The following is a 22,442-nucleotide window of genomic DNA, read 5'->3' on the forward strand; positions in this document are numbered from 1 at the left end:
GGAGATATTACCATTGCAGTGGAAACTTTACTTATCAACTGAGTCCCTTCTGTAAATAAAAGTAGAATGGAAGATCAGCTGCAGACAGAGTTCTTTCATATCCACAAAGATATGTAATTTTCAATGATGTCCTAAAATCCATAAGGAAAAATGCTAAATTTAAACAGGACAAGGCAACCTGTGTAATTTTTAATTAGCTTAGCCAAAGAAGCTAGGTAGATTAAAAGATCAGTTTGAAAATATGTAAGCAGGCATTAGACACCTTTGACATTGACATTTAGTGCACATTTAAATGTAAAACAATATATATATATATATATATATATAATTTTATTAATCCACTAATTCAAATATAGAGACTTTTGTCAAATGTTAGATAGTTTTTCTTAAAGCTTAGTTTGGTGCTGACTTAAGTATTTGCCAGTCTATAGCAAGTTTTAGATAAGATAAGTAACTTTAGAACCCACTTTATTTAGAGCTACTTGCTATTTTTCCATTTAAAGACCTTTAACCACAGACCATTTTCATGGTTTAAGATGATAAATTGCTTGCAACTTAACTAAATAGCCATCATTAATCGATTAGACTGACTTATTAACTGTATAAAAATAAACATTATCTTTATATTAAAAAGTAGCCTTGAAAAGTGTTTGTAATAGTGAAAGGCGTGTGTGAGAAAGCAGGAGTTCAGGAACAGGTGTTTATCTTTTTAGGCATACAGCCTGAAACACAAACACACATTCCTCACACTGGAAACCAGATAATAAACCCATAATGTAGAACAAACAGAAATAAACTCACATATGTTTCCGATTACATCCTCATACTGTAGACTGAAACAAAATACTCTCAACTTTAGAGTTGGACTGATCAGCTCACAGGTGGACATTTAGCTGAACTTGACCAACTTGGTTGTTCAGCCAGAGGGGATGGTTCATCACTGCATTGATTTTGGACTTGATCATAACAAAGCAGCTTAAGAACATCTTTCCTGCTCAGCACACAGTAAGAATAATGGCCTGATTATATCTAACTGCTAATATTTTTAGTTTTTGAACATGCTTGGATTACCATATGATGGGTTCTTATTTTCTATGTACAGTTACATGTAGGATGTGTTCTGTAAGATATAAAATATAACAAGTATTTGATTTTAACAGACTAATAAACTGGAACCTGGAGCTAAGTTAAGTTAACAGCTGCCTAAAACCAATTACATAGCTGTTGGACCTGGAGTTTCACAGAGAAGGCATTCTTCTTCTGCTTGAATAAAACTTGGCCTAGCATATATTGGTCTGGCAAACTAGGTATTGGTATTTATGGGCCTCTCAGGGTCTCATGCAGTTGAAAATGATGTTTTTCTACACAACCTTGTCAAAGCAGAGAACCATGAACCTGAAGTGCACCCAGTCCTAAAGAAGCAAACGCTACCATGCATAAAGTGGACATTACAGATGTTAAAAGGAAAGGTGAGTAAATGTCTATTTTGCTCATTGTCATACATATTTGAGGATAGTTTGTGCCTTTGATTGACATCACAGCAAACATAACGATCATTTTACTAATTCTGACCTTCCTCCCTGCCCTGAAGAAAAGCGATTCCACAGCATGACACAGCAGCAGCATCATACTTCATATACACCTCCACCTTCACCCTGCTGCTTCTTTCTTATATTTGCTGCTTGTGTAACCTGTAGATGGAATTTAGTGACTTTATTTCAACAGTGACTTGCTTCCATAACAGCCAGATTTGTTGAGTAACCATTTGTTACCAATTGTTTGCCTATTGGTTGTATAATCGAAATTTTGGCTGTTTCTTTATCTCATGCTCACTTTTTCTTCACCTGTAGTGTAAAGTAAATTACCACACATTTGGGAATTAAATTTGTCATTTCCTTTCCATTTCTGGATGATGGGCTGAACAGTTCTTTGCCTTGACACATCATTTTAAAACCTACAGTAACAATTCTTTAAACTTCAACAATTAAATCGCTGACCCATGTTCCTTGGTCTTTAAGATGCTGTTGTTCCCAAATGTGCTTTAGCAAACCACTGAGGCGGTCACAGAACAGCTGGATTTAGACTGACGATTAAAATACAAGCAGATGGGCTCTGTTACACTGAAAAAAAAAAAAAATAATGCATCAGTTTTTGGCATCAACTTAATCATATTTAGTTACTTTAACATATTTTTTTTTTCATGTCCTACCCTACTTAACATGAAACAGGTATGTTACGTAGATGCCAAAAAACGGGTGCATTATTTTTTTCATTGTGACTTATTTCAGTTTATGATATCAGGGTATGGGCCTTTTATCCATTACACATTCCATTAAATCTTCAGGCATCCCTAACTTACTGGCTTGTATTACACTTGGTATAAATATACATTTTAAACACATTCTCACATGTAATTCCTTGAAGTATTGTCCCATAGGTATAAACTGCCGATCAAAACATTAAGAAAATATTTTGTGGTTCAGATTACCTGTCACCTGAATAAAAGTACTTACCCTGCAATACAAAAGTGACACCTACTGGTCCCATTAAGGGGTTACACCTAGCAAAGAATACACTATTTATCCCACTAAAATATTTAAATTTAATCTGGGATGTAAAACTATCTAAACCATATCATGCTGATATTATTGGTTAATCTATAAAGATTGTTTTAGGCTAGTATTTATTCTTCATAATCATGTGTGAGCTAATAAGTTGGCGCCTGAAGCACAGCTCTGACAATATTCTCCCTTGTTTGCTCACTGAGCGTGATGTAAGACGATCCCTTTTTAAGTGAAGCGGAAATTAAAGGAAGAAGTAAAGGTGAAACGTGGAAAAGAGTGGAATGCATGTACAGAGGATGGAAAAGTATATGTTCAATATTTAACATATATAGGTTTCTCTGAAAGACTTACAGTCTGGATTAGAGCTGAGATAAAAACAGATAGCAGAGATATCAACCTTGTGTCCATCCAGTGACCCAGAAAGATATTCTGACTAAAATAAATGAGAGAAGACCAGAGGCAGTCTGAGGGTCTTTGCACCATCCTCAGATTGATTTAGGATTTGAGTGACAGCTGGAGCACATAGAGAGATGAACACAGTGCTTCTTGTTGGCAGCTTCAGATTGGAAGCAGATGTTGACTCTGCTACTGTTAGCAGTTTGGTTGACTGCCAAACTGTTTTACAGGACTTCTACCAGCACATTAATCTCACCTAAATACCTGCTGAGGTGCTTAAATCTACCTCAGCCCAAACTATCATATGAGCAGTAGTTCATAGCAACTGTACCATCTGAGAAAAAAAGCCCAATTCTTTAGCAATTAAAATATAATATTTTTGAGAATCACGAACAAGACTTATTTATCAACGTATTTTAGTGGCAATAAGCCTAACAGAATATGCACCTCAAACTCTAGCAGGATATTCTTCATGAACAGCTAACAATGTTATAATATTACTATTATTGTAACTATCTGCAATACTATTTTTATCTTATTTACCAGGGTAAATAACCACTGATCATCAGCTGTGTCTGTGTTTTGGAGGAGGTGGGAAGAGGCTAACATTAATGCTTTAAGGCAGGGGGGTGTTGTTCTTAATCCTGAGTAATTATTACCAACTAAACCTCTCAGAAAGCTTATTGCCTTGGTGAGTTTATGAACAAATGTGTTCCTTTTAAAGTATTATTTGAATAATTAAAGAATAGCAGTAAAATCTAAAGTAAAAGGAGAACTAAGATCAGAAACGACCTTAAAATGCCTTTCTGGTTTGTGTCCAAAGAAAGCTCCTGATAACTAAACAGTGCACCTGTGCAAGTAAAGGTTCAATGAACATTGTCAGTAGGGAGTAAAAATGTTTTAACATCTTTCAGACATAAAATCGTAAGTAAAACGAGAGAGAAAAGCTGCACATTATTCATTCCCACTAGGAGCCTAAAGAAAACTCATAGTTAATCCAGAAAAATACAGTCTGCCTCAATTGCCCAGATTAGTTGACGCAATCGTGGACCCCAGGACCCCTGCTGTTATCTCTCTGTTTTTGCAGACTCGGTTTCCTTTTGATTAAAAACTGATTTATTTCTGCTCAGACAAGCTAAATAATCAGTCTGTCTCTGACTACCAGTTTCAGACTGTCTGCACACAGCGTCACCTCCAGGCAACCAGTGGGAGCCCACAGCATTACACCCACGCACTCACATTCATTCATCCATAAAATAAAAAAAGAAACTTTCATGCCTCTTCCTTTATCTACTTTTTTAAATTATTAGCAATTTTAAGTAAGAGAGAAAACAATAAAGGAATACTTAAACAACAGATAAAGCTGGGTTGCAGTGCTTTTTGTAACATTATTTCTTTAAGATTTATTGCAGCATATTTGCGGAAATTTAGAAAACAAGATTAATTTTTTTACTTTGTGATTCAAATTTTTTTCTATCAAGTCAGTGGGGGAAAAAATTCAGATACAATGAAAAAAAGAATCATGCTTGGTAAAAATAAATTAAGAAATTAAAATAATTGATTTGTAGCTTTGGGAAGTTAATTCCTGTCTAATGATGCGCAACAACGTTTGATTTGCACTTTGTGCAAAAAGCGCGTCGTGCTGGTAGATAATATTCAAACACAGGGAAGATGTTACCAGTTGTTGTTGTTTTTTTTTTTTGTTTGTTTGTTTTTTAACAAAGTTGTTTATTTACACCAGTCTGTGTCTTCCTGTCAGAAACATCAATGCAACAGAGCAGACTCTCCCATGCAGACGCCGCTCTGCCCCCCTCCTTCCCTACCGACCCGACTAACCCGCTGACTCACCTGGGGACGCTGCTGCCCGGACACGACGCACCGAGGACCGGAGGATGGGACAGGTAGCTATTCAACTCAGACACAAACAAACTTGCATATATCAAAAAAACTAACCCGGATTAGAGACGGTCGGGTTTAGATTATCCCAGATCAACCGTTGCCTTGGCGCAGAGAATGAGCGCTTGGACGTGAAAAGGTCTAACCTCTGATTTACGCACTGATGGAATGCAGGAGCTGAGGGGATGTGTGGAGGTATTAGGATGCCAGGGGGAAAGCAGCCTAGTAGGGGAGGTGGAAACCGCACCCCCTGCTTCTGAAATCCGAACATGAGAGACTTGGAAGAGTTTGGGACAAAAGTGAACAGAGATGCTTTCAAAATTTCCTCTTTCCCAAACTCTAAGTAATAAATGACAAGTTTTCTAATTCCTATATTCTAAAAGTATTTTGGGTACGGTTTTGAATAAAATGATCCTTTCATATAATTGCATGTAAACCCAGGCTGGTCTGGTTCTTGTGCAAACTTTATTTTGGGGAATGGCCCCTCTTCCTGTTTTACAATCTGGAACACCTGTCCAGTAAGCCATGCTTAAAACCTTGACTCCACTACTTGACACCTGATCTAAAACGTTTGGCCCTGGCAACAAGTGCAGCAAAAGAAGGATTTTTGGGGAGATAGTGGACCCCCCCCACCCCCCACCCACCCGGTTTGTCCTCAGTGTTTCTTCTGTGACATACCAGAGTCTGAGCTCACAACTTGTGGCACGTTGACCTTTGAACAGTGCACTGTCACCTTGGTGACTGACCACACACAAATACATTCACACACACACTCAGAGTCATTAGTGTTTAAACCGGGTCACTGGGATCATCCTCAAACATCAGCAAAACTGTTGCTCTACTGCTCAGAAAGCAGAGTCTCTTCAGTGAATGTCCATGTTAATATTCATATAACAAATTATGAATTTTTAGTTTTAAGTATACAAAGACTGTTTAGATGAGACCGTTCAGCTTCTTTAAATACTTGTCTCCTGGTATATTTAAAATGTTTCAATTCAACTGATGGGGAAATTCTGAAAGGGTTAAAGGAACATATAAGTACTTGTAACTCATGAAATTATTTAATGCGGTAAACCTTTAATGTAAACCTTTCTTTTTACTTCCTCTAAATGTATCGTGTTTAAAGACTGCCCAGTCTTGGGATAATAGTATGCATGTTAAAACAATCTAACTTTTGTTTGAGCATACAAAAGTTAAATTGAATGAATGCACCTTTTCCTCCTTGTTTGAACCTTCTTTAACTACTATGCCAATATGTAACCAGTGAATTTCTCCGCTGTGAGATCAATAAAGCTCACCTAATCTAATCATCTAATCTAATTTCTGTTTTGCTTATGTTTAAAAAAGGAAAAAGTGAAATTTAGAAAACAGTTTGTGTTGTGCTTTCAATTAAAAAAAAATGTAATTAATTTAAAATACTACTTTTTTTGTTGTTTTTTTTTTTTTTTTTTTGTTCTGGGGATGTTTTCATTTATTTCACAAGAGCTCCAAATCTGATAGAGTGAAGATATAACAAATGTGAGAGGATTAAGAAGAGAAAAGGAGAAAATATTTACTCAGAAATACAGAAGTAGGTGTTTGACATTAAACTGATGGGTTGCTGGTCCAAAACCCTGCTCCATCATTTCAGGGTTTGTGTCTTTGGCCAAGACACTTCCTGCCTCGCCCATGTTTGATGCTCACAGGGTCCATATTTGTAGCCTTCTTTTTCAGTGTGTCCCAGGGCCCAGGGCTGCTGGTTAGCACAATTAGCATGATAATGTAGGTGTCAATGTGTGAAGGACTCATTAAGTGCTTTGGAGAACTCAGTCTTGTTAAAGTGTTTTGCTGTCTCTAAAATTAGGTTACTCATTCTGTTTTTTTTATATAGACATAAGTGCCTTTCCTAATCATGTTTTATCAACTGAATTTGTAACAGGTGGACTCCATTAAAGCAGTAGAATCATCTCAAATATGATTAGCGGAAACAGTTTGCACCTCAGGTCAAACCAGAGCTTCACAGCAAAGGCTGTGAATACTTTTGTTGATGTGATTTATTAGGTTAATACATTTGCAAAAGTCTCAAAAACATTTTTTTCACATTTACCAGAAGTGTCAGGTGACAAAGAACAAATACTTACCTTGCTTAAGAAGAATTTGTGGCTACCTGTACTTTACTGGAGTAATTATTTTTAGGCAACATTTTACTTCTACTCCGTACATTTTTTGCAGTTATCTCCACTTTGTATTCCTTACATTTTAAAATAGACTCATTAGTTTTGTTTTATTTAAGCTAATTTTTGTTATGAACTGATGGCCTGTATTTAAAAAAACAAAACAAAAAAAACATCAAAATTATTTGCTTCATCCAGACAATTTCTTTGTCCACTTCTGTTCTTCACCACATTTTCAGGATGATGCAAAGTTAATTTGACACTGTTACCATTAGTTATAAAACAAAGAAACTTGAGTATAAGGAAATTATCATCCAGAATTGTAGAAAAATGTTTCTTCAAAAGTAACAAATATAGCATTTTACTTTTATACTTTAAGTAGTTTTTAAAATTGTACTTTTACACTTTTACTTGAGTAAAAATCTTAAGTTGATACACTAAACTCTACTAAAGTAAACAGTATGATTTATACTTCTACTTGAGTAATAAACATTAATACTTTTCACACCCCTGACATTGCCATAATAGGATATATCATTTGGAATTTTCAAGAAAGAAAGATTTATTCAAAACCATTTCAAACTAGCACAGCATTTTACCTCATATCGTGACCGACACCTATTGCTAAAATTCGCAGGTCTGTATCGCAACTTTTGGAGTCCAATGCTGAGGCTGTCAATAGTTACTGCTGCCACCCTCTGGTTTAGTGAGGGACTGCCTGTTTCCTATTTAAAACACTATCTTAACAATGTTAAAGAATCCTTAAAAAATAAAAATAAAAAAATGCTGTATCTGGTTTTTAATCTGAATCATCACCAAAATTTATTTGGGTTGTTCCTTGGCATGAAGCGTACCTCTGATAAAAAATTATTAAAAATACTTTCATAACTTTTCAACTTATACTGTACACTGACAGAAAATTTGACAAACTCTCCTAAAGCTCCTCTACAAAGGTAACAAGGTTGCAACATAATTCACTGTAAAAAATACTGCTTGTTTGAGAAAACCTTTCAGATACAGTAAATATTCCAAGCCAAACTTTATAACGAACTTAATTTTAAACAAGTTGTTCAAGAAAAATTCAACGTAAGAAAACAAAAAGATGCTTTTTCAAACACATTTAATTTGACCCATGTTAACAATCAAGATAACTCGGTTTTATAACTTACATTTGCAATTTAATATTAAACTAAAATGTAAAAAAGGAAACTTAAAAGGATACATAGATACATAGAAATGAAGTTCATACAGTAGCTGTATCTTACTGACAGCATTCTGATTTAATTAGGAGACTCGGCGCAGGCTTTCAAGGCTGCCAATTTCTGGGAGGAGCAAGAGAGGCAAAAGAAGCTCATGCAGACCAGAGCGTCACCATTCTGCATGCTAAAGTCGCTCAGAAATCCTATGGCAACGAGAAAAGGTTTGATGCATCTTTGGCAAGATATTTATTCACCGTTTGAAAATCACTCTGTAATGCAAAGTCTTATATAAATAGAAAACATTTTAGAAAATATCGAATAGTTTACTCATGACAATTCTTATTCAATATGTCATTTTACTGAATCTGTTTGGTACATTTTTATCTATTATTGGTTTTGTCAGTTTTGTGTTATTTGAATTACTAGTGTGAATTTATCTTTCTTTTAATAGGAGGGTGTGTAAACTTTCAATTACAACTGTATATACAGTATGTGTAAATGTAAACTTTTCCATCAGGTTTTTTTGCCCCCCTCCTTGCGTTTACATCGGAGGTCATGGATGGAGAGTCATGCAGGATCATCTCAAAGGTGGAAAACTAAAAACATTTCAGTTAAGATTTGAAAACCATCCCATTTTATCTAAATCATTTCTTCTTTTTGACTTTTGATTTTCCTTCCCTAAAATTTTTATTTGCTCTCCAGCAGAGGGTTATGGGGATTCGGTTTATCGGATATGCGGTTATATGTGTCTAGACACTTCAAATCAGACACAGGCAGACACATTTAAACTGGTCTTTGATGAGCAACCAAACTCAAAGGTAAGAAAGCTATGATCCAGTTTTTTGAATGAATGTGTTCAAAGTAGTGAAAGTGGCTACTTGGTTTTATGATTATAGCAACCTTTTGGCTCTAAATGCTAAGGCAAAAAGGTCATGATTAAACCAACGTTGTGACATTACCAGTATTTCTTAGAGCCTCAGGTAAAGATATGGGCAGAGCTCTCAACTGATCACCTCTCAGTAACTGAGGCTGTTAAACCTAAACCTGTCACAAGAATAAACTAAGAAATTTAGTATATTCAGGAGATCTTTAAATCATACATACTTTCTTCTGTTAATGGTTGTGATAAAAAGTTGCATAACAAGCTTTTTTCAGGAAGTTTTTTCAGGTGACGCTTCCAGGAGCTAAGGCTTAAAAGTCTATTGGGCGCAGACCCGCCAGTCCCACACCATCCCTGTTTATCACAGGTGTTAAACAGGAGGAGGTCATTGTGCATAACTCTAAAAAGGAAAGGGAAGCCGGGGGGCACAGCTTGAAACAACCACAAATAAATATCAGTAAACAATCCATGCAGATATAGAATTTAAGATGTTTTTATGAATTAATATGGTATAAATATGAATGAGGCTTCATGCCTACTGTACCCCAACTACTAGAATAATTGATGAAGGATTAGAAAACAACTAGGATAAGATGTAGCTTAAACATGACCCTCTCACCATATTAAACCTTATAGGTACGTAGGTACTCTGCTTTGCCAGATCATCTAGGATTTTTGGATTTGTTTTTTTAATGAATTACACCTGTTAACCACTCTGTATTTCCTGTCAGCTCTTACCACCACATAATCATAAATGAAATTACTCTGCCTAAAGACACAAAATAATGTTGTGAATTTATCCATAAATTTGGTATGTTATAGTCAGTGGTAACCTACGGAAGCCAAGAGCGGTCGTGTCCCTCAGATACTTTTTCACAGTGGTTTTCTCGAAAAATCTTGTTAATTTTCTCATTATCTGAACATAATTAAAGCCGTTTTCTCGTGATAATGACATGATAAGTGTGTGTTAAAACTGATTACATCCTTCAATACCACAACAGCGGGAGAGGATTACGGTAGTAGTATAAATCATAGCAGCCTATGTGTACTTCTGTAAATAATCCCGTTTTTAACTTTTAGGTAACTAGACAACGTTGTTGGTTTGATGATTTGCTTCTACTTCTGATTCATCAGCAATTAAACCTATGCCTTCGGCACGTTAGCCCCAGGGGTTTTCTGAACAGCCCAGGTGTTACGCCTGTAACAGTTATTAAATGCATTAACCCCCTAAATAATCAAGATTAGAGATTTTTGTAAAAAAAACAGTCAGTTTTGTTTCTCCTGTATTCCATGCAATCCAAATATCCACCACCACCTCGCAATGAGTGAAAAGAAAAAGGAAACAAAAAAACGGATTATTTGTGCACACGCAGTGCTGCGACTGCACAACTACAGGCACCATGGGCATGAGGCTGTTGGCCAGCCTATTTCATTACTCATACAGATTAATCATCTCGTTATCTCAAGAAATCAATAACTGTTTTCCGTAGTAACCCCTGTGCTGCCTGGATGTCCTTGTTAGTATCAGATAAAATCATCCTTAAAGGTATGATATAATGATACTTAATTTAATTTACTGTGACCACCAAATATACATATATACATTAAATTAACCTCTCATATAAACACCTAGGTTAAACTGCATTTTCTTTTTGCTCTCTTGGGTGCTGTTGCCATCGGTAACCATCAAATAACACAGCTGTGATTTATAAAGGAAAACTGGTTGGTTTTGTGTGTGGACATGGTTTTTCAAATTTTAATGTGTTATTGGTGAACTCCATTTTTGTACGGATGTCAAGCAATGTTTTATAAATGAGACCACTGGGGTTTACCCTTGCAAAATTACTAAGGAGGTCATGGGAGTTTGGCTGATAAGTATTTTGTAGGTGTAATGCAGATGTACAGGGTATCAGGGATGCTTTTAGAGACCATCCATGAATTAAGCTGAAGCTGCATCAGCACTTGAAGCACAGGGTAAAACAATTTTCTGTGTGGGCTCAACCTCTTTACAGATGGCAATTAAGCTCAGTCCTGGTTATAGTCATGAGGAGGAGTACAAGGTGTAGTTTTGGAAAAGAAGGGATGTTTTTTTTTTTTCTTTTACAGATGATGTAGTTTGGTTGTCATATTTGGGTCATGACCTTCAGGCTGTACTTGAGTAATTTGCAGTATATTGTGAAATGGATGAAGCTCTGAACTTTAAGGTCACGGAACTGACACAAGTAGATTCCTCTTACTAGGTTGATAGGAATCTCTATCTCAAAAGTAGAAGTTCAAGTGTATTTACTCGTTGTCACCAAGTGGTACTAACATGTTATGTGGCACTGTCTCTAACCCTGGTTCTTAGGACTCACTTTTCTGCATGTTTGAATCATTTCACTATTGCAATAGACATGCAAGGCTGGATTAGAGATAAGGTAAAGAAAGTTGTCATCTAGGAGCAGGCAGAAGAAGGTTTGCTGCTTTTCAACATCTATGGCAATGGGCTGAGGTATTTCAGATGTCTAAACTAGACGCCTCTTAGACATATATTTAGAATAGTTTCTTAGTTTAGGTCAAGAACATTTTAGAGGTACTATTTGGGATCCTTCAGAATAAGCTAGAGAATGCCCATGGGCAAAGGGTAAGTGTTGATGTTCTGATGGATAGATTTACACACAAATTGTAGATTTTAAATCCAAGATAAAACCCCCAGATCGAATATGAGCGGGAGGTATATGCTGTTCAGTGCAGCGAGGAATGCTCTCATCTTTATATTGGAGAAACCAAACAACCTCTCCACAGACGCATGGCCCAACACAGAAGAGCGGCCTCCTCTGGACAAGACTCTGCAGTACACCTACACCTTGTGGACAAAGGACATTCTTTTGAGGACCAGAATGTCCATATTCTAGATAAAGAAAATAGGTGGTTTGAGAGGGGCGTGACGGAAGCCATCTATGTTAAGAGAGAAAAAACAACTTTAAACAGAGTTGATTGACTCAGATTCCAGCTTCCAAAAACATAAAATTCAATCACAGACATGATCCCTTCCAGATATCACCAAACGCCCCACCCCATCACAGAGGAACGAGGGACCTACCCGCTCCAGCCGGTGAACAATACCTCCTTAACGACCGACTCTTAACAATCATAGACAGGTTTAAGGTATCACAGGAGACAGACCCCCCCCTTAACGGCAATCCCCCCCTTAACGGCAATCCCCCCCTTTAACGACCGACCCTCAGAATCATAGACAGGTTTCAGATTTACAGGCTAACGATGGAACCTAACAACCCATTCATCGGTTACCAGCATGTTTCCAAGCGATACAAGGCTTTGTCTATATAGGACTCAAACTCACTGCGGATCCAGGCTTTTGAATTGAGAAAGCTTCCTGGAGAGGTGGCGAAACGTCTTCAAATTTTGGAAACCAAGTCCAGTGGTTTTTTATTTTTATTTTTACGGAATGACTATGACCTGGATGACTGGGAACCTTCATCAGCATATTTACTGGGGATGGTGAAACAGTTTCTTGTGTTGCCGCTGCATAGGCATGATCCTGCATTGTCCTGGAGACTTTTATGCATTTTTTTTGCTCATGAAAATGTATCTGATTATCAGTGGGGGTAATAATACACCAAAAATGGCATATATATAAATGCAATCAACGATTTCAGGCAGTAAAAAGAGAAATAGTTACAGAATATCCTTGAAACTTCTTGTTTAGAAGAAGCTAAACCAATTTCCTGAAACAAATGTTCAGTACTCAGCCAGAGTTGTACCAGTTTATGTTTTAAATTTCATCGTATAAATTTAAACTGTGACTGCCTTTGTTCTTACAGCGGCTGTTTGCTTGCGCAAAGTCTCTCTTCATCTCCGATCAGGACAAGAGGAAGCATTTCTGCCTGCTGCTCCAGCTTTTTTTGGGCAACAGACAGGAAGTGGGATCCTTCCAAAGCAGGATGATCAAAGTGATCTCCAAACCTTCCCAGAAGAGGCAGTCCATGAAGAATGCTGACTGTGAGTCCTGCTTTACATTTTAGGAAATCCATCTGTTTTTATTAACTTTAACAACAAAGGAATGCAAATTTCTTATATAACAATAAAACCTAAATCGTTTTACAAAACAGATCCGCTGAAAACAAGAAGAAAATGAGAAGTTTCTTGCAAAATAATTTTTTTTTAAGTGTATTTCAGAACTATCAACATATTTACACAGAGAAGAATAGACATGTAGAGGAGGAATGAGTTTGGAAATAATGTATTTAAATTTAAATTGTTTCATGATTTTATGTCTATTGCGTCAGAAATGCCCTAATCAGCGTAAACGGGACAAATCAGATTCGCTGATTCGCTGAAACGTTAAATTAGTTGTCTTCCGTTTTTTTAAAGGTTTGATCCCTCCAGTAGTCTGGACTTTAGAGACCCACTTATGTGTTAAATGTTGTTGTATTAAGCATGACCGTGATTCAGTTTAAGTTTCTGTGTCGGTCGCCTACGGACTTGCGTTTCACCATCCAAGTTCTCCGATCTTATGACTCTTTATGCTTTGGAAATGTTCCTGCTTTAAAATTACAAAATTTGTGTGCCAACATGTGTTTTCTGATCTTAAGAGTAATAAGATCAGGTAATTTTGCCATTGGTACAAGGCATTTAAGTAGGAGGTTGCTATATGTGCAGTGTGTTGGCTGAATTGAAAGGTTTTAAATGTACAGTACAGCACTATACAGGCAATTTAACAAGTCATTAAACATCAGGTTTCTGTAAATATGGGATATGTGTGTCACTGCTTAATGCCTTCTGTTGGGACAGAGGGCATCTGGAATACAGTAGTAGTTTTAAAAACTTTGCTTTAAAGCTGACTGAATTTCTAAAAAAAAAAGCACTGATATGTACAAATTTACATTTTATTATGAATTTACCAAACAATAAATATTCCTATCATGCAATTTTTTCAAGCATAATATCACTTATTAAGAAATACTGTCAGGAAATGAACAATGCAGTTATTATGACTGTCTGCACACTGCTGCAAAAATCAAGCATCTCCTTAAGTAGGAGTTCTGAACTAAATATCGAATGGAAAACAATTTCTCTTTACAGAAAGATTGGAGTTATGAATAAGTGCAGTGTGTCTTACAGTGTGCCTTTATATATTTCCAGTGTGTATATCCTCCTTCTCCAAAGTGGCTTTGTTCAACCGTCTACGCTCACAGACTGTCAGCACTCGTTACCTTTCTGTGGACAGAGGAGCTTTCATAGCCAGCGCCAGACAGTGGACAGCCTTCACCATCACCATGGGTAACTGTGCCACTGCATGCGTGTCATCTCTATAGTAGTTTCAAAGCATATATACTATATGTTTAGATAAGGACACATACTGTTTATGTCTGTTTATGAATACAGACTCATTCTATTACATTTTTATTTAATAGAATAAAATTCAAATTATATCAATAAAATACCCTGTTACAAAATTTTTAGCAGACCTTTAAAATATTACAAATTTAGAGTGTGGAGAAACAGCTTTTTCTGACATGTTCTTTTTGCACATTCTGCACTACACTCCATCATCATAGAATAGAATAGAATAGAATAGAATAGAATAGAATAGAATAGAATAGAATAGAATAGAAATACATTTTTATTGTCCTAAAGTAAGAAAGTTCAGGTTTGTCAGTGATAAAATAGGTTTTCCCACATAACCAAGTATCTGATCCGGTATCAGAAAGAGCTCAGTAATGTTAAACACATAGGAAAAATTTAATTTGGTGATAAGGTGCTACACAAAAATAAGTATACAGTTAACAAAAATACACTTGGAAATAGAAATTATGTAATAAACAAATGTGAAATGTGTATACATTTTATGGGAATATAAAAATAGTATAACCATTGCACAAAAATTCTTAAAAAATATACAATAACAAAAATATGCACTCCAGTCAGATAGTATTTAAATGGACTGAGATATTCCTATTATTTACAATGGGAAAGGGCCATGAGGGTAGCCAGTCCTTATTAATGGAGGCAAGGAAAATTGTATTTCTTTGCACAATTCACTATGAAGTGCTTAACGTGAATGAAACAATAAAATAGAAGGAAAATAAAAGCAAATAAAGATAAAAACTTAAAAAAAAGCAGGTAGTAAACCAAATAAAAAGTTGGACAAACTTTGGAAAAAGGAAGTTATTGTTTTCTATTTAGAAGTTCATAGATATTTATTATCTAAAGTGATCTCATCTATAATTATAATTAAATAGAGCATTAGTTCTATTAATTTTTTGTTCACACTTAGTAATAAAGTTTAAGCATCAGGGATTCCTATTTGATAACATAACCTCACCAACAGAGTTCTGAAACTAAAATATCTCAGATAGAAAATGAAATAAAAATAAAAGTAACATCACAGCAACACTGTAAATTTAGGCATCTAGAGGCACTAAGCATGTAGCTTCCAGGTTTAGTGTTAAATAAAACAGTCTTTATTGACATTGAAATGCAGATAACTCCTAAATAAGAAATCATGGAGTTACTTATAAAGATAAGGGCACATTCACCCTCTAGCTTAAATCCTACATCAGAGAGTCAGGAAGATGTCAAAGTTCATATATCTGTTGTGTTGGTTAAGAACAGCTTTTAGCTTGGTTAGCTCATGTGTTTAAGGGCAGCTCTTATTGCTATAAGATGGTTCTCTTGGTCATATAACACATTCAGAGAACATTCAGTGATGGATCAACCCTCTATTATGTAGGTGAGTTTTAGAGAAGATCAGCATCAGCATCAATACGTGCCAAGCACTCTATATTGACCTGAAAAATCATTTAATATCTCAAAGTAACCAACTATTTGGTAAATATTCATGCAGCATTGCTTTAAAATATCTTACCTTAGACTTACTTTATAGTGTCTATCTTTAAAAAAAAAAGTGGATTTTTGGGTGATTATGGGTTCTATTTTTCTTATTTTTTTTTTTCGTTCTGTATGACATGATTTGATGAATAAAAGGATGTATCCATTTTTAGTTTTTTTGTGAATTTGACTGCCATTTTGTTTGGACAGTACTGTACTTTTTGAAAATTCTTAGCCCTAAACTCAAAGCAAAGATTGGTTTAAGCGTTACCAACTCCAAAATGTGTATTTATCTTTACAAGAGGTTAAACATAAACTTCTTGATGGATTTTAAAAGAGGAATTATCTATGCAATAAAGTAGCATCAAACGTCTACCTTTCATTTATCAGACAGCTACCTTCACATAATCCGGCCACCCTGCATTAATAGACACTGTGTCTGTGAGCAGGTATTCACCAGCATTTTTCCTCTCACGAGTCTGGTGGAGCCAACCTAAAGGTCAGGGAGGTTATTTATGTAGCACAGCATTTAATGTGCACAGCCTTCCCACCACAAAACCCTCAGCTTCAAGTGATCATCCATCAGCACAACTCAAACCATCTCCAGATCATTGTTTTGTCTTCTTTGCTGGTGCAAAAATAACCTACTACATAAGAAATATATATAAAAATTTGACATGGGTGGAATTATTTCTATAAATAGTCAGATGAAGTTCTTATATGTGTTTGTAGTGGATGACCAGCGTGCTGACCAGGGCGGGTTTGTGCTGAGTGAAGGCTTCATCTGTTATGGTTCTGTGGTCCAGTTAGTTTGCACTGAGTCAGGACTTGCTCTGCCACCCATGGTAATGAACACACACACACACACACACACACGCACACACACACACACACACATTAAGGGCATGGGCCTCAGTTTGCATGTCATGCCACAGCTCCGCTTTCTGAGAGGGATTTATTATTTTATATTTCAGTATCAATCAGCTACATTAAAGCTTTCAAAATGATCAATTTGGCAAAGTTAATACGTATATATCTTACAGAATTAGTGTTGGTAAACCATAATTATTCAGTGGTTTCCCAGTTTCTGATAAGAAGAACCTCATTAAACCTTAGATGAGCATGTGACCATCTGGACCTGTAAATATTTTTCCCTTTTCTCTCGTCATCAAATATAGGTGATACTGAAATGTTGGAGCAAAGTCCGTTATTTTTAGCAGAATTGGGCTTTTCTTTATACTTTACCCCTTTAGCTGCTGACACAACACTCTCTGCTGTGGGTCTTGTGGAAGTTGGTTAGGATATACTCTCACGCTACACCTCTATATGTTATTGTAGTCTGGGCTTATACAGCACTGTCAGGTTAAAGTTGGAGAAATTATGCCTGCTAAGTTGTTAACGTGACAAGATCTTGGCTCTGATTGTATTTGTGGTTTGCACCCAAATAGTAAATGATGAGGAGGGCAGATGTATGGACCATAAATTTAACCAGATCAACAGACTTCAGCATTAATGCACCATGTTTAATATACTGTGTGAGTTGTGACGTCTGAGATTTTCTGAGGTTGCAATTCTACAGTGTTAATATTTCTAGTCCGACTTCAAACAATGAGCCTCCAAAGCTAATTGAGAGAAATTAGAATTTAGGAATCATATGGGGTACTTTTAGTTAACATGCTGTATTTTTTTTAATGATAAACATACATTTACGAATAGAAGATAACTAATTGTTTGTTTTATAGGACATTAAATCAGTTGTTTTTTTTATCACAGCCATTCACTAGAAGTTTAAAGGTCGTTGGTGTTCAATAAGATATAGAGTCAAAGTGGCAGACAGGGAAAGGCTCTGTGGCACTATATAGTAGAGACCCTAAGCCTGCAGCAAAGGAGGAGAATTGAAGTCAACCTTTAAACACTCAATTAGCTGTTTTCTATATTAGTTATAGATTTATGTGTCTATTATTTTTTTTTATCAACCAGTTATTCCAGGAATAATTACTGTTAGTAGATTTATATTTCTAAATAAAAGTTTTTGAGTAAAAAAAATCCCTTATTAAGCATTTTACTGATTGTAAATAGCAGAAACATAAAGATATATGCACATATACATGTATAACATTGAAAGACTTTTAATCTTAAATGGAAAATGTTAAGATTTTTCTTAGGTTTTTCCTAATCCCTCCTATACGTAGGTCTTTGAACAAATGGCATCATCTAGAGTCTGTGTACTGTTGCTCTATGTGATGATTGGTTTTGATTACCAAAAAAGTTGATGGTTATTTCAATAACAGTTTTAACTATATTGTTTTAGCCCTGCTTTCAATCACAAAATGACTTGTTTCCAGCAAGCCATTTCCACGCTCCATTGTCATACAACAACTCCTTGTCTTCACTCATTCCATCCACATGTTTCTCTTTTTTATATCTATTATTACCACACAATTCTATTTAATACACAAATGAATTGTCGCCCCTGCTCAAACAACAGGCTCTAATTTTCTCAACTTGCAAGCTTTTCTTAGACTGAATTTAGTATCCATTCATTTACCCTCCTGATTTCCTCAAATAAAAGTCAGGAAAATAACTACACAATGTCTTGCTAGTAAGCTGAGTTTTCAAATGTCACAGCATCTACCAGACCACCCAAGAGTTAAGCTCAGTGAAAAAATTCAGTGTAACTGGCTGCACTGCTTACTTATTCTCTTTATAATCAGCCACTTGTTTAACCAGAGGCAAGAAATCCAAAGTTTTTTTTTTTTGCCATTAATCCATTCTTAAGGCTTGGGTGTCTATGATAGAGATTTGTTATTATCAAACAATATCGAAAATAAAATTATTTAATGTGCTTACAGGTTTTTTTTCCCCCCTTCTTTTTTAAATACTGTCTGCCAACCTAAAAGAGACTGAGGGGTTTAAGAATGTAACTGCTTTTATTTAGCTCTAAACACATCTGTTCATGTTTAAACCTTACTGCACAGCTATATAATGCATCTTTAGGAGAAATGTTGATTGTTCCTTTAACTCAATAAACTAAGAAAGGAATGAGATTTTTATGGAGTTTTTAATGCCTATAGGTGATTCGGAAGGTGAACAAGCAGCACGCTATATTAGATGTGGATGAACCCATTTCCCAGCTCCATAAGTGTGCCTTTCAGTTCAGGGACAGTCCCAATGCTTATCTGTGCCTAACAAATGACACCATCATACAGTACCAGGTAAAACATTTCCTCTTACTATTTTACTTCTTTTATCTACATCTTCTTGAGTTGTTTAGTTTTTCCTATCTCTCTATGTCTACATCTCTTGTAACTTCTCCTCCACCTTTGTCCTTCCTATGAGGCGCCGTCCAGCATCAGGGACTCCAGCAGAGTGGTGCTAAATGAAGGATCCTGCTGGACCATCATTGGTGTGGAAGTGGTTGAATTCACATTTAATCAGGGTTTGACCTGCCTTCAGAGTCCAGTTAGTCCTTTCCCTGTTATTACTGGTTTGGAGGTGAGTTTATCAAGCAATGATTTCTTTAAAATGTAAAGCAATTTTTTGTCCCTTAGATTTTCCAAAATCAGTTTTATCCCATAAAGTTACACATTAGCACTCAGAGTTTTGTTAAAAAAGGACATGTTTTTGTGTATAAAACAATTAAAACAGCATCATTAGTAGATAATGTATGTTTTGAAGGTGAATGGTGGAGGACATGTTGCCATGCTGGAGATCCATGGAGAAAATTTCAGCCCTCACATCAAGATGTTGTTTGGCAACTGCGAGGCTGAGACAATGTTTAAGTAAGTTGAGGTATCCTGATAATAAGAAGGGTGGGATAATCAGATAATAATAAAATAATATGTAAAATGAGGGAACACGTCAGATAAAAAATAATAAAGTGCTTTATCAGGCAAATATGAGCAGAACAATGCTCCATTTCTAAAATTAATAAGAATGATGTATCTAAGATGAGTGTGCTTCAAAAGTTCTTCATTTGAAAGTAGTTGTTTATCCGCTTGTTGAGGATAAATACAATGGATAATTATTTTGTTCAAATGTCCTTGATGCTTTTGGATAAATCATGTAGAAAAGGTTGTCCTTGTGAACATGTATGAGCTTTTTTTTTACAGTAGCAAGACTTAAAGCCTATACATATTGATTAGCGCTGTTTGATAACTAGATCAATTGGTATTTATTTGTCTCAAAATCTGTCTTTTAAATTATATTCTATTGACCTGTTTTATTTACTATTGCTATGTGAGAAAACATTTTTGAATTGGCTCTATGTAATGAGACTGAGTTTGAGTGAACTGATTCTGAAATTTTTCCCTACAAAAAGACATATAATAGAGATATAATACATATGGAAATTAATCTCACTTTATTAAGTACGTTACATTTTTCCATAAAATCCATTATAGTAATTTAACAAAATAAAATAAGCCACGTTAAAAGAAAATTAGCCCTAAATGCTCTTTTTAATCCATTTGATTATTTCTTTGAAAATCTAAATAAATTAAAAAGCTAGCTACTCTAAATAGAGATAAATATGAATTTGCCTGATAATACAGGCTTATTGTTGCCAGCTGTTTGCTAGTTCTTTATAGATTTACTTTAAAACCAAAACGTTAAAATGTTAAAGTAAAAAAACTCCCACGCCAAGTTTTCGTTCCAGTCTGATCTGCTATAGACTGACTGGTACCTCATATTAGCTGAATTATTGGGATATTGAATGTCAGAGTTTTTATAAAACAATTATTGACATACATTTAAATTATTATCGTTAGATCATTAATATCAATAGCTTTTATTTGAATTCATTTTCTTATTTTTTTTTATTTCTTGTAAGTGTTGCTTTTCGGTTCTGTTTCTCATTTATTTAGGACTATATGTTGGCTATTAGAGAAGGGAAAGACAGCTTAGCCCAACAGATTCCCAGCAGTTATGACAGAAATTGCTGTTTATCTTTTCCATAATCTCTAACACGCCGTCATCTGTTTAAAATGACCAGGAGCATAAGGAAACTTTATTAAAGCGAGCAGCTGAGCCTGTTTAATGTTTCTGTGGGAGCTCATAATTCACAAGACGGTCCTGCAGACTTGACAGCTATCATCCATCCCCTTACTGAATCTGAGACAGTATGAAAGCAGCTGTTCTGACGTAAGAACTAACCTCAGATCCCACACCTGAAGAGCTGGGAAGTCGTACTTTGGAATCCCTGCCAGAGGACAGCTCACCACGGGTTTCTGCAAATAATCCTCCCAGGAGCTTGGTCGTATCTACAAAAGCCTTTTGTGAATAACTTAGCCACCCACAAACTTCTCTTTGTATAAAAAGCTCCAACCAGTCAGATACATGATCTATCACAAAAACACAACCCCAAGGTGTCATTTCCTTATTAATAACAGATGACTCTCTTTTTATTTCCTGTATATCCTCTTGCTTTATGCAATGCTTTTATTTTTTTATTTACTTAAGGCAAGTAAAGAAAGAAATAATAAAAAGGAAGAAAACTTATCTGAAGATACATTGATGTAAATTATTCAAAGCTTTGAAATGGTTTTTCTTTTTACATACAATTTTTTTCAAGAATCATAAACACTATACCTGTAAGACAAATTTAAAATAATGCCTTGGTAATAACCTAACCTTTATTGAGTCTTTAGTTAAACAAAAAAATGTCTGTTTTCCTCTGTTTTTGTTACTTCTCTCCCTTTAGGTCTCCCAAGTCCCTGCTCTGCGTCATTCCTGATGTTTCTGTTTATAGTGACGGCTGGCGCTGTCTACGTCGCATTATCACCCTTCCTTTGTCCCTCATCAGAACTGACGGCCTCATCTATCGCTCATCCTACAGTTTCACCTACACCCCAGAGCTTCACCTGCCTCCACCTACTAGAGGAGCAGCAGGAGGCAGGGAAGGAGGGGCAGACAGAGGCCAGGAGGACGAGGAGGACATCCTGTTAGAGACAATTCATCAGGAATTCACTAGAACTAATTTCCACCTCTTCATCCAGAGTTAACCACTTTGTTTACAGTAATATAGCCATATGATCAGTTACTTCTCAGCTTGCTCTAGTTAAGTTTTATTATAATGAAGCAGAGAAATAAGGCATGCATTCTGGTCCTGTTGAATTGACTCAGTTACCGTACTATACCTGTTAGAGTTCTGTGAAGGCCTATTTCTTCTTCGAAAAATATACGTTAAAAAACTATTTTCCAATATAATATATATTTTATGCTTTGAAAAGTGTCACTTCTATTACACTATCAACATTAGTACTATGGTGGTGTTTCAGTTAACTTACTCTTCAGGATGTTTCAGATGCTGAAGTTTTCATTTTTCACAAGAACAACTCCCAGTCAGAGTTTCTCAATGGCACAATTTACATGCATCACCCATGCACTTAGAACAGATCACATATTCCCATTTTCACGTCTAATAGTAAACCAGTGCATCCTGAGCCATGTTCTGTTTTGAAAGTTTCACTGGCTCAAAGTGCATGAAAAATATCCACTAAAAAATATCCACTAAAAAATA

General features: G+C 35.7%; 2 protein-coding genes across 16 annotated transcripts in view; one reads left to right on the forward strand and one right to left on the reverse strand.

Moving 5' to 3' along the window:
- The window catches only part of matn4 (matrilin 4), a 37,617-nt gene extending 32,554 nt beyond the window's left edge, over positions 1 to 5,063 (reverse strand). For 14 of the 15 annotated variants that reach the window (XM_015401116.1, XM_015401117.1, XM_015401114.1 and 11 more), the window contains exon 1: positions 4,809 to 5,050. The gene's annotated coding sequence lies outside the window, so the exon portion shown is untranslated. Of the gene's footprint in view, positions 1 to 4,808 lie in introns of all 15 variants that reach the window. The other variant, XM_015401104.1, reaches the window with a different exon arrangement.
- Positions 932 to 22,421, forward strand: rbpjl (recombination signal binding protein for immunoglobulin kappa J region-like). The gene is made up of 13 exons (XM_015401119.1): positions 932 to 1,005; positions 1,384 to 1,469; positions 4,720 to 4,861; positions 8,298 to 8,429; positions 8,726 to 8,796; positions 8,911 to 9,026; positions 12,913 to 13,090; positions 14,234 to 14,371; positions 16,655 to 16,767; positions 18,997 to 19,137; positions 19,262 to 19,417; positions 19,601 to 19,704; positions 21,624 to 22,421. The coding sequence occupies exons 2-13, from the start codon at positions 1,433 to 1,435 to the stop codon at positions 21,922 to 21,924; spliced, it is 1,629 nt and encodes a 542-aa protein (XP_015256605.1). The 5' UTR covers positions 932 to 1,005; positions 1,384 to 1,432; the 3' UTR covers positions 21,925 to 22,421.
- Positions 22,422 to 22,442: the final 21 nt, after the last annotated feature.

This window comes from Cyprinodon variegatus, unplaced genomic scaffold (genome assembly GCF_000732505.1).
Source record: "Cyprinodon variegatus isolate N-32 unplaced genomic scaffold, C_variegatus-1.0 Scaffold1184, whole genome shotgun sequence".
Taxonomy (NCBI): Eukaryota; Metazoa; Chordata; class Actinopteri; order Cyprinodontiformes; family Cyprinodontidae; genus Cyprinodon; species Cyprinodon variegatus.